This window comes from Hevea brasiliensis, chromosome 13, assembly GCF_030052815.1.
Source record: "Hevea brasiliensis isolate MT/VB/25A 57/8 chromosome 13, ASM3005281v1, whole genome shotgun sequence".
NCBI classification, from domain to species: Eukaryota; Viridiplantae; Streptophyta; class Magnoliopsida; order Malpighiales; family Euphorbiaceae; genus Hevea; species Hevea brasiliensis.
This window is the reverse complement of record NC_079505.1, coordinates 76,329,692-76,345,341: the sequence shown is the minus strand read 5'-3', so window position 1 is coordinate 76,345,341 and position 15,650 is coordinate 76,329,692. Positions and strand designations below refer to the sequence as shown.

The window sequence follows — 15,650 nt, the reverse complement described above, 5'->3', positions numbered from 1 at the left end:
TTATGTCCTTGTATCCGTATACTTTGGTACCATTTGCACCTACACATGCTTTGGCCCCAAATTGTGATTATCCACCGACAAATTTTTCAAACCCTAATTAATATATGATTTCACTTTTCCATCCTCTAAAAAACTTCTACTTAAAGCTCTGTTTGTTTTAGTGTTTAAGTAATTAAGACAAAAGAGTTAATATAAAAAATAAGACATTTTTAAGAAAAATAACTTTATCTGAACTTTGATAATTTTATTAAAAGCTCTATTTATTTCAAAAAAAAAACTCGTATATAAAAAATATTTGCTATAAAATTTTTTTTTTTAAATAATAATTTTTATGAAAATATTTTTTATTATTTAATTAGAATATTAAATTAATGATATGTGTTTATGTCGTGTATATATATAAATAAGTGTTTATATTTTAATAAAATTATCTGAATCTAAAAAATAAAAAATAACTTTATCTTTTAGAAAGAAATAGTCATTTTTCTTAAAAATAAATTGATTTTCTTTATAACCAAGAAAGTATTTTACGTTAATCTATTTTTCTAAATGTCCTAAATGAATTTTTTTTAAAAGCTCAAACAGTCAATGATAGTATCATGAGAATCAACTTTAACAATAATAATTAAATCTTAATTTCAAATTATTTAGAGTCAATTATATGAATATCTTTTTATTATTCAAATAATCAAAATTTTCTTCAAAATTATGAAATTTTACATTTAAATTTCAATGAAAATTAAAAAAAAATTAATAATCTCAATATACCAAAAAAAAATTAATTTTTGGACAAATGAATGGATATTAAAATTGGGGTATTAGCTTAATTAGTAAAAAATAAGAAGAAAAAAAAAAGTTAAATTTGAATAGCATTAGTGAAAAATTCTTCTCAATGATAATGATAATAATCCAATGAGAATAGACAAATTAAATTACCTCATGAAAAAAATTGAAGAATGAGGTCAATAGCTAGGCCAGGCGTGATGGAATTTCTTGGAATGTATACCTAACAACCTTCTCTAGAAGCTTGTGCGGGCTAAAAGTTAACAAAGAGGCCCCAATACAAGGACAGGCAACCCCAAGCTACCCATAAACAATAGACTTCCAACTTCCAAGTCACAGGTCACACTTCCATCTTCCACACACAATAACTTCCAACCTTCTTGATGACAATAATTAAAAGAAAAAAAATCCTAATGTAATTAGAGATAATTTTTTTTAATTTTTAATTTAATTTAAAATTAATTTGTGTGTGTTAGAAGCTCTAAAGTATATAAATTTAATGGGTGTCTAATATTCAAATAAGATAGAACTTCATTTCCATGCTCAACTAAGACTTTATTATCACATAGACTTTTAAATACTCGCCTGGTTTTGATATTATGACAAAGGCATACTGAATCTGAGATCATATCTCCGGTTTGATCCCCGAAAAACAAATAATAATAATAATAATAATAATAATAATAATAGACATCAAATATTGAGGGGGATGTGAGACTTCATTCCAACCGCACGTCATTAAAAATCTCTCCATTATCGTTAAAGGTTTCCGCCAAGCAACTAACAGCGTGCAAAGAGGCAAAGGGGTCCCACACGCAAATAACAGCTGGCCAAACGGAGAAGAGAAAGAAAACAGAGCAACTTCTCATACTTTTCCTCACATTTGCTATTAAGCCTAACGCGCATCTCATAAAATAAATCAGCCTTCAACACACAGACACACTTTGATTTTTTCCTTTTTTTTTTTTTTGGTTCTTTCAAGTAAACAAAGGCCTGCCATTGACAAATCATTCCCTATATATTCCCCTACAATGCCCTTCTCATTTTTTTCTCAACAAACCCTTAACCAATTCCAGTTTTCCTTCACCAAATATTGCAGAAACCTCTTCTTTTTAATTCCATTCTTGTTTTGTCATCATGGGTAATTACGTTTCTTGCACTCTAGGCACTCCTTTGATCAAGAACTCCAAGGCCGCAAGGGTTGTCCTTCCTACCGGCGAAGTTAGGCAGTTTCGCCAGCCCGTTAAAGCAGCAGAGCTCATGCTAGAGTGTCCTAACTTCTTCTTGGTAAACTCTCAATCTCTTCATATTGGTAGGAGGTTCTCTGCTCTTTCTGCTGATGAGGAGGTCGAGTTTGGTAATGTTTATATCATGTTCCCCATGAAGAGAGTGAATTCTGTTGTCACTGCTGCTGATATGGCTGCCCTTTTCATGGCTGCAAATTCTGCTGCCAAGCGTATATCTGGAGGGAAAAATAATGATAATAGTAAGGTTAGGGTCTTGCCAGCAACCTGCAGCGATGCCAGGGCGGAAGAAAATTCTTTGCAAGGCAGTGAAGATGGAGAATCAAGATTGAGTAGTTCTGAGGAGGAGATTGAAGGGTTTCCAATGCCAGAGTTCAACAACAGATTATCTGTGTGCAGGTCAAGGAAGCCCATGTTGGAAACTATAAAAGAAGAACCAGTTCGTTCAAGATGAGATTATTTTACGCACGTAGAGAATTAAATGACTCTTGTATTCTTGAATCTTTCTCTCATATTTCTTTACCAAATAGAGAAATTTCTTGGCTGATATATCTTTAAATTTAATATTCTCATGTGTATGCTAAAATGTTGAGAAATTAAATTTTATTTATATTTATTATCATTTCATTTACTGAATTACATAAAATACTTACATCTGATAGATGATTTGATGATTGACCACAATGAAAAGAAGAATCCTTGTAAACTAAATTACATTGAAAGTGGGAGGAAGTTTCTTGATTTGATTTAGTACAACAAGAATATTATATATAAAATATGGGTGAAATGTTGGACCAGTGTAATTGTATAGAGACCAAATGCGAATTACCAAGTACCCTTATATTGACTTTGTAATATAGTTAGGCTTTTCTTTCTGGCCTAATCAACGGTCAAGTTTAACATCTTTAGAAGTTGGTAAGCGAGATTTAATGGAATGGAGAGGGAGAGATATTTTTTGAAAAATTTAACGTCTATCTCATTCATGCGTGATTATCAGATTTACATTACTGATCCAACCACTTGTTAACTGCTCTTTTTTTTTTTATATCATATCTCTATATTTTTGCATAAAATCTTCAAATTAATTTGCTTGCAAACATCTTTTATTTTGTAGATAAATAAAAAACTCTTGCATTTGCGTTAGGGTATGTAAATTAAATTTTAATTTTAATTGTATAAAAATATTTTTATATAATATAATTTATAATAAATGTTATAAATGTTAATCTTGCATAAATTATAAATAAAGTAAATATTTTTATCCCCAAATCTATTATTCGTGTTGATATTTTGATGAGAAATTTATTAAGGTAAAATATTAAATATAGATCATATTTGTATTCAATTTAACACAAAAATTTAAAATAAGTTATTATTGATTAAAAAAAAATAGAAAAGAAAAGCATTATTGATTTACATTTTTTTTTGCAAAATTGAAATTTAAAATTAAATAGTTTTGAAAAGTAAATTATTGAAACAATGTAATATATTCGATCGTTTAAAGCTCAATCATATTGTAACGTTTAAAATATAATCCATAATTATTTTATTTATATATATACATATTAACATGAAATTTAGTTATTTAAATTAACATTTAATTTAATTAATTTTAGAAATAAGAATATTTTTGATTTAGAGATGATTACATCTTTATTTTATATTGTTTTGAAGAGTTATATATCAATTATATAATAAAATCACAATAAAATTTTAATTTTAAAATATTAATGTAACACCCCTAATTTTTAAATTTATTATTTTTGGGTAAATATTGATATTTTATTTTATTTGAATTTAAGGAAATTATTTGAAATTTTTTTCGGATTTTAGAAATCGGGTTCGATTTTCCGAAAATATAAACTTTGATGATTTTTAAAAATTAATTTAAAGACCACGTGGCAAAACTAAAAATATATTTGTAGTCTACGCATTTTTCTGAGTTTTCTAAATTTTTTTTGAAATTTTTGGGCCTCGTTTTCGTTCCCAAGGCAGAGTAAAAATTTAAAATTTTGTATTCCGAATCGAACTGGCCGAATCGAACCGGACCGGTCGAATCGGACCAGCTCCTTCTTCTTCTTCTCTTTTTCTCCCGCTCGCGTTTCCTCCTTCCTCTCTTTCTCTCCCATTTTCTCTCTCCTCCCTCCTCCCCTTGTCGCACCGCCGCCGCCTCCCCTGCCACCCTAGCTCGCCGGCCGCCGCCTGAAACGCTGGAAAAAGGCGCCCGAAGAGACGCGACGCTCAAGCGTGCCGCTTCGTCTTCCCGGTAGAAATTCGGCCGATCCGGCCACCATTCGGACCGGGTCTTGTGTCTAAATCCATCTACTCGTCGAGAGCTTTCCATAGACACCAAGAACATCGAAATCCATCGAGCGGTTTGTCCAATTTTTGCCCGGAAAGTTTTAGCCCATTTTGACTTTTGGGCTAGATTTCTCGCAAACTGTGAACCTCACGAGAAAATCGAGAGTACCAGAGCGCTCCACTCGTCGAGAGCTTCGCGGCGATATAAATTTCAAATTTTTTCGACACCGTTTTTCGATGGGTCCCACGGAACTTCGTAGTATTTTTCCGAGCATTAAATGAGCTTAGAAAATTCCGTAAAATTTATGTACTAACCCCTGTGTTGTGAGCTTCGTGTAGGTATCTTCAATTCGCAGAAATTCGACAGTTGTCCAGGTCTATGAATTTCCGGCCAGACAGACCGATTACCGGAAAAGTCTCCGAATTGGATCGAGGTTTTGGCTATCCCACCATTGTTAGACGTCCCGAACGCATACCCGAAGTCGGAATCGGCATAGGTAAACCCGAACCTTACTTTTTCATAATTTTCTAGTACTTAAATGAGATTAAAAATCCGTAAAATATTCGTGGTGGCTCAGAAAATTATGATTCTTTTTGCATTAGCCTAGTAATATTGCTAAGGACTGCGGGGCAAAGTTTTAGAATTTTTAGAGTTCATTTGGGTAGTTTTTGCAGAAGGAGTCAATTATAAGGACTAAATTGAAATTTTACATATTGTGATGGATGACTGTTTGGATGGGCCCAGGAGGGGCTGTGTGATGTGATTGAGTTGCAGATATATGGATTGTGAATATAGAAGTGTATTTTGAGCCCTTTTGCAGGTTGGGTAGGTCCTAGGTATAAGGGAGACTCTGCCGGATTTTCGGCACGACTTAGGACGAATTTGGTCTTTTATTGATTTGTATTGAGTCAATTGTATTAAATAATTGTAATATAATTGTTAGGTGAACCGGGACAGCCTTCTTCCTCTGCCCAACCGCCACAGAGATCGCTGTTAAGTCTGTGAGTAAAATATTAATTTTAATTGTAATTTCGATATTATTATATGTCTAAGCATGCCCATGCATCACTTATATGTATGTATCTATGTAGTTAAATCCTAGGCATATTTTATGTTGCATTCATAACTGTTAAAGTGCCATGGATGTTGTTGTGGTAATTTGGAGCAGTGTGTGTGCGTTGGCGTACGTGTGATGTGGTGTGTACTATGGATAGGACGGGTAGTCACGGCTTGAGATCTTCGCTAGGACCTGATCCTTCGAGGGTAGTCACGGCTTGAGTTCTTCGCTGGGACCCCAATTTGGTTTATTAAGCGAAAGTCAGGCTTAAGTTCTTCGCTGGCACCAGGTTGGATTTAAGAGAGCTGTATAGGGGATCAGCTCCCAAATATTATGATTGATATTACTGGGTGTGTGAGTGCTCCAAATTACCTTTTTGCTGTTATGATGTGAATTTGTTGCTGATGTTGCATTTCACTCTACAGGATGCATTAGTTTTAGATAGTTATAGAGATTATGGTTAAAATTGATATTTTACTCTCTAAGTCGAACACTCACTCCTGTTCAATATTTTTCCAGGCCACAGGAGGATATTTTTGATGTTAACCTGCTTTTCTCCCTCGCAAGTCATCTATTTATGTTTGTGTAATTTTATAAACTTCTAGAATTTCCGCATGTGTTAGAAATATTCATGTGAATTGGGTCTGTAATATAAATTGCTATTTTGGACCTATAAACTTATTATTCTATGCATATTGATGGACTGGATGAGGGAGCAGAGCTCCCATTTATTTTATGTTGTTATGAGTATGTGGAGGGTGAGCTGAGCTCCCCAATTGATATATATTGTGTTTACAGGTCGGGTGAGTCAAAAACTCCCCGTTGAAAGGTCCATTTTATAGTCGGACTCTGTCCGGTTGAATTCTTGAAATTGGGCCCAAATGGGCCTTAGAGTTGGGTTAATGAATAGTTAGGCTTACTACGGGCCTCGGGGCCTTTAGGCTGGCCCAGGTCCTAGTGCCGGTCCAGCCCATAGGTTGGGTCGTGAAAAAATGTGGCATCAGAGCTTAGGCTCCAGATTCTTAGGGATTGATTGTTTAAAGTGTTGGGAAGAGTCTACTAGGAGTCACATGCGGAAAATAGGGTCCACATTCATCTTGCATTGTCATCTTTGCTTCTAGTTTCTGCTTTATATATTGTGTGTAAACATGAGTCTATAGAGCTATGTAACGTGTAGTTTTGAATTTTGTGGGCTAATGCTGCTGAATTTCAGGAAAATGCATAAAAGCAGGAGAGCTGCCACTGCACCTGAACCAGATGTGCCTGACGAGGTGTCAGCATAGGATGAGGCGCCTGCCCCGAGGAGGCGGCGTAGGAGGCCTAGAGCTGCTCAAGTAGAAGAGCAGCTGCCACCAGTTCAGGATCAGTCGTTTATGGCACAGGGTCCCATGGACCCCATGGCAGCTACTCTAGCTGGGTTGCAGAGAACCATCGACATGATGGCGCAGTATATGGTCCACCCTCTACAACAGCAGCAGTCCACCGCACCAAGAGGGGAACCTTACAAACAGATCATCAATTTTAAGAAGCTAGTGCCTGGTACTTATGATGTGTCAGACGACGCATATCGGTTTTTGGATTCCTGCATGTGCAGAAATGTAATTGCGATTGATCGATAGAAGACTTATAGAGTGTATGCAGCATGTCATGGTGCCTATGCCTAGACAATGGATGAATGACTACATATCACCTCGGATGGAGGGTTTGTCGTGGACTCAGTTTGTGGAACTGTTCATTAATCGGTTTATGCCAGAAAGTTTCAGAGACCAAAAGTAGTGGGCCTTTGAGGCCTTAAGACAGAATGACAGGTCTGTAGATGAATATGCTACAGAATTTCTGGAATTGAGCAGGTATGCCCCTACAGCAGTAACTACAGAAACTATGAAGGTGAAGAGATTCCTAAAGGGGCTGGACAGGAGGTATGCAAACTTGGCCATGATGTCGGATCAGTCTTTTGATGTGGTGGTTGATTGAGCTAGACAGATTAAGATTAGCTATGCTGTGGATGACAGCGGAAGAGCAAAGAAAAACAGAGCAGAGGGTTCTTCAGGTGTTCCTCATATGGGTGCTTCGGATAGTGGTGGCTAGAGTAATTACAGAGGAAGAAGTAGGAACAAGAAGAGTGGTTTTAGACACAAATCCCAAGGGTTCAGACCAGGGTACGGATCCAGCAGTGGTCACAGTTCGGGATACAGCAGTTCTGGGTTTGGTTCAGGATCCTCCTTGGCACCTTGTGCACAGTGTGGAAGAGGACATTAAGGACCTTGTATGATGGGTTCAGGAGTATGCTTCAGGTGTGGCCAACCATGTCAATTTGCTAGGGAATGCCCCGTGTTCAGCGAACCACAGATGGGGTCATAGGGTTCTGTTGCAAATGTTCCTCGTCAGTTGTATCCCGGTGCTTCCAGCATGGCAGGCAGTCAGTTCAGTGGCCAACAGGGCCGAGGACAAGGGGGACGTGGATTTGGAAGCAGATCATGAGGTAGAAGTCAGTATCAGGGTTCTGCCACTCAGGGTAGGGGTCAAGCTTAGGTTTTCACCCTGACCCACCAGGATGCTCAGGCTTCTAATGCAGTTGTGGCAGGTATTCTTCTGGTCTGTTCCTATGAGGCTCGTGTTTTAATAGATCCGGGTGCTACGCACTCATTTGTCTCCCCTGTGTTTGCCATGAGATTGAGTAGAAATCCTACCACTTTAAAATATCCTTTGTGTGTAGCTACCCTGCTTAGTGACAACATAGATGTATATATGATTTTTCCGGGTAGCCTAGTAGTAGTGGACGGAAAGATCCTCCCAGCAGACTTGGTTCCTCTACCAGTAATGGATTTGGATGAAATCTTGGGAATGGATTGGTTGGCAACTCATTATGCCACTTTAGACTGCAGGAACAAAAAGGTGTGTTTCCACATACCTGGTGTAGAAGAGTTTAGCTTTGACGGTGACAGGAGCGTGGCTCCATATAATTTGGTGTCAGTAATTAGTGTTAGAAAAATGTTGAGGCGTGGATGTCAAGGGTATTTGGCATTGGTAAGAGATACATCTGTAGAAGGTGTCAATATGGAAAATGTTCTTATTGTTAGAGAATTCATGGATGTCTTCCCTGAGGAGCTTCCAGGGTTGCCACCAGGAAGGGAAATAGAGTTTTGCATTGATGTTGTGCCAGGTACGAACCCCATATCAATGCCGCCTTACAGGATGGCACCAGCAGAATTGAAAGAGCTAAAGGAGCAACTACAGGAGCTTCTGGACAAGGGTTTCATACGTCCAAGCACTTCACCCTGGGGTGCTCCTGTTCTATTTGTGAGAAAGAAGGATGGGTCATTGAGATTGTGTATTGACTATAGATAGCTGAACAAGGTGACTGTGAAGAACAAGTATCCACTTCCTCGGATCGATGATCTAGTTGATTAGCTCCAAGGGGCTAGATTCTTTTCCAAGATAGACCTGCGATCAGGCTACCATCAGTTGAGAATCAGGAATGAGGACGTGTCCAAAACAGCATTCAGGACAAGATATGGTCATTATGAGTTCTTGGTAATGTCTTTTGGACTCACTAATGCACCAACAGCCTTCATGGACTTGATGAACCGGGTGTTCAAGCCATTTTTAGACCGTTTTGTCATCGTATTCATAGATGACATTTTGGTATACTCTCGGACCGAGGAGGAACACGTGTGGAACTTGAGAATGGTGTTGCAGACTTTGAGGGAGCACCAGCTATATGCCAAATTTTCAAAGTGTGAATTTTGGCTAGAAAGCATCTCATTCTTGGGAAACGTGGTTTCTAATGAAGGTATTCAAGTGGATCCCAAGAAAATTGAAGCTGTAACTGATTGGCTTAGGCTTACAACAGTCACGGAGGTGCGAAATTTTCTGGGTCTAGCTGGTTATTATAGGCGTTTTGTGCAAGATTTTTCCAGGATAGCGGCTCCCCTAACTAAATTGACTCGGAAGAATGTTCCATTCATTTGGACAGATGACTGTGAGGAGAGTTTCCAGAAGCTTAAGGAGTGTCTAACCACTGTCCCTGTGTTGACACTACCTATGAGTGGTGAAGGATACACCGTGTACTGTGATGCCTCCAGAGTTGGCTTATGGTGTGTTTTGATGCAGAATAGAAAAGTAGTGGCTTATGCTTCAAGGCAGCTAAATAGGCATGAGCAGAACTAACCCACCCATGATTTGAAAATGGCGGCTATAGTCTTTGCACTAAAAATCTGGAGACACTACCTGTATGGTGAAGTGTGCGAGATATACACCGACTACAAGAGTTTGAAGTACATCTTCCAACAGAGGGATTTAAACTTGAGACAGAGGAGATGGATGGAGCTTCTAAAGGACTATGATTGCACTATCCAGTACCACCCTGGGAAGGCCAATGTAGTAGTAGATGCTTTGAGCATAAAATCTTCTGGTAGCTTGGCGCACATTTCAGCAAAGAAGAGATCGTTGATTCGGGAAGTACATGAGTTGATGGATCAAGGTTTAATCCTAGATCTTTCAGTTGAGGGGGTATTGTTGGCTCATTTTTCAGTGAGGCCAGACTTGCGAGACAGAGTTAGAGTTTCCCAGCACAGAGACCAACAATTGATGAAAATCATAGAAAGGGTACAGCAAGGTGAAGGTGGAGAGTTTGGATTTGCCAATGATGGCGCCCTTATGCATGGTTCTAGAATATGTGTGCCCGAAGTAGACAATCTCAGAAATGAAATAATGCAAGAGGCACATTATACACTATATAATATCCACCCAGGCTCCACCAAGATGTACCATGATGTGAAAGATAGTTATTGGTGGAATGGCATGAAGAGAGACATAGCAGACTTTGTGTCCAAGTGCTTGACTTGTCAGAAGGTGAAGTTTGAACACCAGAGACCGTCAGGGAAGCTGCAAGAGCTCCCTATCCCAGAATGGAAGTGGAAAATGATTACTATGGATTTTGTGACTGGGTTGCCTCGTACCACGCGATGACATGATTCGATATGAGTAATTGTAGATCGCCTGACTAAATCAGCTCACTTCTTGCCTGTGAAGACTACATATTCTGTGGCACAGTATGCCCGGCTTTACATTCGAGAAATAGTCAAATTGCATGGAGTTCCTGCTTCCATAATATCTGACAAATGGCCCCAGTTCACTTCTCGGTTTTGGAGGAAGTTATAGGAGGCACTTAGCACACAGTTGAACTTTAGTACTGCTTTCCACCCTCAGACAGACGGGCAGTCTGAAAGGACAATCCAAACACTGGAAGACATGCTTCGTATGAGTGTTTTGGACTTTGGAGGTCAATGGGATGATCAGCTAGCTTTGGTGGAGTTTGCCTACAACAACAGTTACCATTCCAGTATAGGAATGGTACCCTATGAGGCACTATATGGAAGAAAGTGTAGGTCTCCTCTGTGTTGGACAGAAATGGGAGAAGCGAAGGTACATGATGTAGACCTAGTGCAGTACACTTCAGAGATAGTTCCTTTAATCAGGGAACGATTGAAAACAGCTTTTAGTAGGCAAAAGAGTTATGCAGACCCCAGACGGAGGGATATGGAGTTTGCAGTAGGCGACTACGTATTCTTGAAGGTTTCTCCAATGAAGGGAGTCATGAGATTTGGAAAGAAGGGCAAGTTGGCACCTCGGTATATTAGACCTTTTGAGGTTACTGATAGAGTTGGAGCAGTTGCCTACCGGTTGGAGCTACACCTAACCTTTCTCATGTTCATCCTGTGTTTCACATCTCCATGCTCAGGAAATACATTCCTGATCCTTCTCATGCACTACAGCCGGATGTAATAGAGCTAAAAGAAAACTTGACGTTTGAGGAGCAACCTGTAGCCATAGTGGACTACCAAGTGAGACAGCTAAGATCAAAACAGATCCCTATGGTTAAGGTTTTGTGGAGGAGCCAGTCAATGGAGGAGTGCACCTGGGAGTCAGAACGGGACATGCATAGCAAGTATCCTTATCTATTCAATGTGTAATCTTGTACTTTATTATGCCTTGTATAAAATTCGAAGACGAATTTTCTGTAAGGGGGGAAGAATGTAACATTCCTAATTTTTAAATTTATTATTTTTGGGTAAATATTGATATTTTATTTTATTTGAATTTTAGGAAATTATTTGAAATTTTTTTTCGGATTTTAGAAATCGGGTTCGATTTTTCGAAAATATAAACTTTGATGATTTTTAAAAATTAATTTAAAGACCACGTGGCAAAACTAAAAATATATTTATAGTATACGCATTTTTCTGAGTTTTCTAGAATTTTTTTGAAATTTTTGGGCCTCGTTTTCGGTCCCAAGGCAGAGTAAAAGTTTAAAATTTTGTATGCCGAATCGAACTGAACCGGATAGGACCGGTCGAATCGGACCGGCTCCTTCTTCTTCTTCTCTTTTTCTCCTGCGCGCGTTTCCTCCTTCCTCTCTTTCTCTCCCGTTTTCTCTCTCCTCCCTCCTCCCCTTGCCGCGCCGCCTCTGCCACCCCACCACGGCCAAGACGCCCCTACCGCCTCGCGGCCTGCCACTCGAACGGCGAAAAAGGCGCTGGCGACGCGACGCTCAAGCGCGCCGCTTCGTTTTCCCGGCCAAAATCCAACCTATCTGGCCACCAATCGGATCGGGTCTTGTGTCTAAATCCATCTACTCGTCGAGAGCTTTCCATAGACACCAAGAACACCGAAATCCATAGAGCGGTTTGTCCAATTTTTGCCTGGGAAGTTTTAGCCCATTTTGACTTTTGGGCTAGATTTCTCGCAAACCGTGAACCCCACGAGAAAACTGAGAGTACCAGAGCGCTCCACTCGTCAAGAGCTTCGCGGGATATAAATTTCAAATTTTTTCGATACCGTTTTTCGGTGAGTCCCACGGAACTTCGTAGTGTTTTTCCGAGCATTAAATGAGCTTAGAAAATTCCGTAAAATTTATGTACTAACCCCTGTGTTGTAGGCTTCGTGTAGGTATCTTCAATTCGCGGAAATTCGACAGTTGTCCGGGTCTGTGAATTTCTGGCCAGACAGACCGATTACCGGGAAAGTCTCCGAATTGGATCGAGGTTTTGGCTATCCCACCATTGTCAGGCGTCCCGAGCGCGTACCCAAAGTCAGAATCGGCATAGGTAAACCCGAACCTTACTTTTTCATAATTTTCTAGTGCTTAAATGAGATTAAAAATATGTAAAATATTCGTGGTAGCTCAGAAAATTATGATTCTTTTTGCATTAGTCTAGTAATATTGCTAAGGACTGCGGGGCAAAGTTTCAGAATTTTTAGAGTTCATTTGGGTAGTTTTTGTAAAAAGAGTCAATTATAAGGACTAAATTGAAATTTTACATATTGTGATGGATAACTGTTTGGATGGGCCCAGGAGGGGCTGTGTGATGTGATTGAGTTGTGGATATATGGATTGTGAATGTAGAAGTGTATTTTGAGCCCTTTTACTGGTTGGGTAGGTCCTAGGTATAGGGGAGACTCTGCCAGATTTTTGGCACGACTTAGGACGAATTTGGTCTTTTATTGATTTGTATTGAGTCAATTATATTAAATAATTATAATATAATTATCAGGTGAGCCGGGACAGCCTTCTTCCTCCGCCCAGCCGCCACAGTGATCGCTGTCAAGTCTGTGAGTAAAATATTAATTTTAATTGTAATTTCGATATTATTATATGTTTAAGCATGCCCATGTATCACTTATATGTATGTATCTATGTAGTTAAACCCTAGGCATGTTTTTTGTTGCATTCATAACTGTTAAAGTGCCATGGATGTTGTTGTGGTAATTTGGAGCAGTGTGTGTGCATTGGCGTGTGTGTGATGTGGTGTGTACTATGGATAGGACGGGTAGTCACGGCTTGAGATCTTCGCTGGGACCCGATCCTTCAGGGGTAGTCACGGCTTGAGTTCTTCGCTGGGACCTCGATTTGGTTTATTAAGCGAAAGTCCGGCTTGAGTTCTTCGTTGGCACCAGGTTGGATTTAAGAGAGCTGTATAGGGGATTAGCTCCCATATATTATGATTGATATTACTGGGTGTGTAAGTGCTCCAAATTACCTTTTTGCTATTATGATGTGAATTTGTTGCTGATGTTGTATTTCACTCTACATGATGCATTAGTTTTAGATAGTTATAGAGATTATGGTTAAAATTGATATTTTACTCTCTGAGTCGAACGCTCACTCCTGTTCAATATTTTTTCAGGCCACAGGAGGATATTTTTGAGGTTAACCTGCTTTTCTCCCTCGCAGGTCATCTATTTATATTTGTGTAATTTTATAAACTTCTAGAATTTCCGCATGTGTTAGAAATATTCATGTGAATTGGATTTGTAATATAAATTGCTATTTTGGACCTGTAAACTTATTATTCTATGCATATTGATGGACTGGATGAGGGAGCAGAGCTCCCATTTATTTTATGTTGTTATGAGTATGTGGAGGGTGAGCTGAGCTCCCTAATTGATATATATTGTGTTTACAGGTCGGGTGAGTCAAAAACTCCCCATTGAAAAGTCCATTTTATGGGCAGATTCTGTCTGGTTGAATTCTTGAAATTGGGCCCAAATGGGCCTTAGAGTTGGATTAATGAATAGTTAGGCTTACTACGGGTCTCGAGGGCTTTAGGCTGGCCCAGGTCCTAGTGCCGGTCCGGGCCATAGGTTGGGTCGTAACAATTAATTTTTGTACAATTTAAACAATAAAAAGTGGCGAAAGTAGTAGAAAATAATATGAGAAATTATTAGTTATTGAACAAATAATAAATCTCTTATTTAAAAAAATAAAATTAAACCTATAGTTTATATATGTTTGGTCATTTTTGTAATAAAATTATTAATTAATGACCTAATTCAATATATAAATAAAATTAAAAATTAGTAGAAATTTTTAGAGATCCAAGGGATTAGATGCAAACAAATTTTAGAATATATTTGGAGTATGTGCTTTTCCACTCACATAAATATAATACTCGTGTTGGAAATATACAAGTGTAAAATTCTCACATTAAAAAAAGATGTAATAAGTAAAAAATATATAAGTGAAAATTACTCATAAAGTTATTGCCTTAGTGTTTAGTTCATGACTGTATTCTCTTACAAGGCTCATGAAGAAGGATTCTCTCCAGACGTTTTGAGCTGTAATGACTTATATTTATGCAAGTGTAAAAAGCACTAAAATTTAACATTCCAAGCATACCTAACAACATTGTTTAGTCACTGACAATTGATTAGGGAATTTTGTCCATGATATTGGAAGTTATTCGATAATGGGTGCAGAATTTTAGGCAGTTATGAAGGCTTCATATAGCTTGGTGTATGGAATTCCAAGATATAATTTTTGAGAGTGACAATCCTGGTATTGTCTAAGGGAGAGTGGAAACTATTGTTAACCTTATTAGTTCATTGGTCTTCTCTCTTTGTTGGAGTTGGAATAAGAAGTTTAAGTGGTCCATATTTTTCGACAAATCAATTTTTGTATGAATGGACTAATTATGTTTCTCTTTCTAGATAAATTGTTTGACTTAATTTATAAATTAATTTAAATTTATAAGCATTTAAAATTTTAAATAATTATATGTTTAATTAAAGTATTTATAAATGACTTATAAATAGTTAATGTGTTTGGTAAAAAATAATTTATAAACACATTTATTATTAATGTTTCGTTTATTTCACAGAAAATAACTTGTATATGAAAAATATTTTACAAAAAAATATTTTTAATGAAAATGTTTTTAATTGTTTAATTATAATGTTAAATTAATGATACGTATTTATTTCATATATATATATATAAATGTGTTCACATTTTAATAAGATTATTAAAGTTTAGAAAACAGAAAATGACTTTCTCTTTTAAAAAATGAAAGTCATTTTTCATAAAAATAACTTAATTTTCCTTTTGACCAGGAAAATATTTTATGTTAACTAATTTTTATGAATGCCTCAAACACAAAAGAATGCTAAAAATGTTTTTCAGAAAAATATTTTTCATAAAACAAATAGAGCCTAAAATGATAAAAAAAAAAGATATTAAATGATATTTATAATGAAATTTTGAAAATTAAATGAAAATAATATAATAAAATATTTTGTCAAACGAGCTTATAAGTATCAAAATAAAATATTGAGTTTTCCTAATTTATTAAAAAATTATTATAAATAACCAAATCAACTTATTTTTAACATGTATAAAATATAAGTTAAGACAAACACGTTTTAAATTGTATCATATATTAGAAAAAGTTTTAAATACGTTTTCTTAAATTTTATTTTGAAT

At 37.1% G+C, this 15,650-nt stretch overlaps 1 protein-coding gene across 1 annotated transcript; it reads left to right on the top strand.

Annotated features, from left to right (window-relative positions):
• Positions 1 to 1,920: 1,920 nt before the first annotated feature.
• On the top strand, positions 1,921 to 2,481 carry LOC110646409 (uncharacterized). Its single transcript, XM_021799831.2, has one exon. The coding sequence runs from the start codon at positions 1,921 to 1,923 to the stop codon at positions 2,479 to 2,481; it is 561 nt and encodes a 186-aa protein (XP_021655523.2).
• The last annotated feature ends 13,169 nt before the right edge of the window (positions 2,482 to 15,650 follow it).

What these genes read in the sequence shown, in the direction of transcription:
- LOC110646409 (XM_021799831.2), top strand. Translation starts at nt 1,921, where the DNA reads ATGGGTAATTACGTTTCTTGCACTCTAGGCACTCCTTTGATCAAGAAC.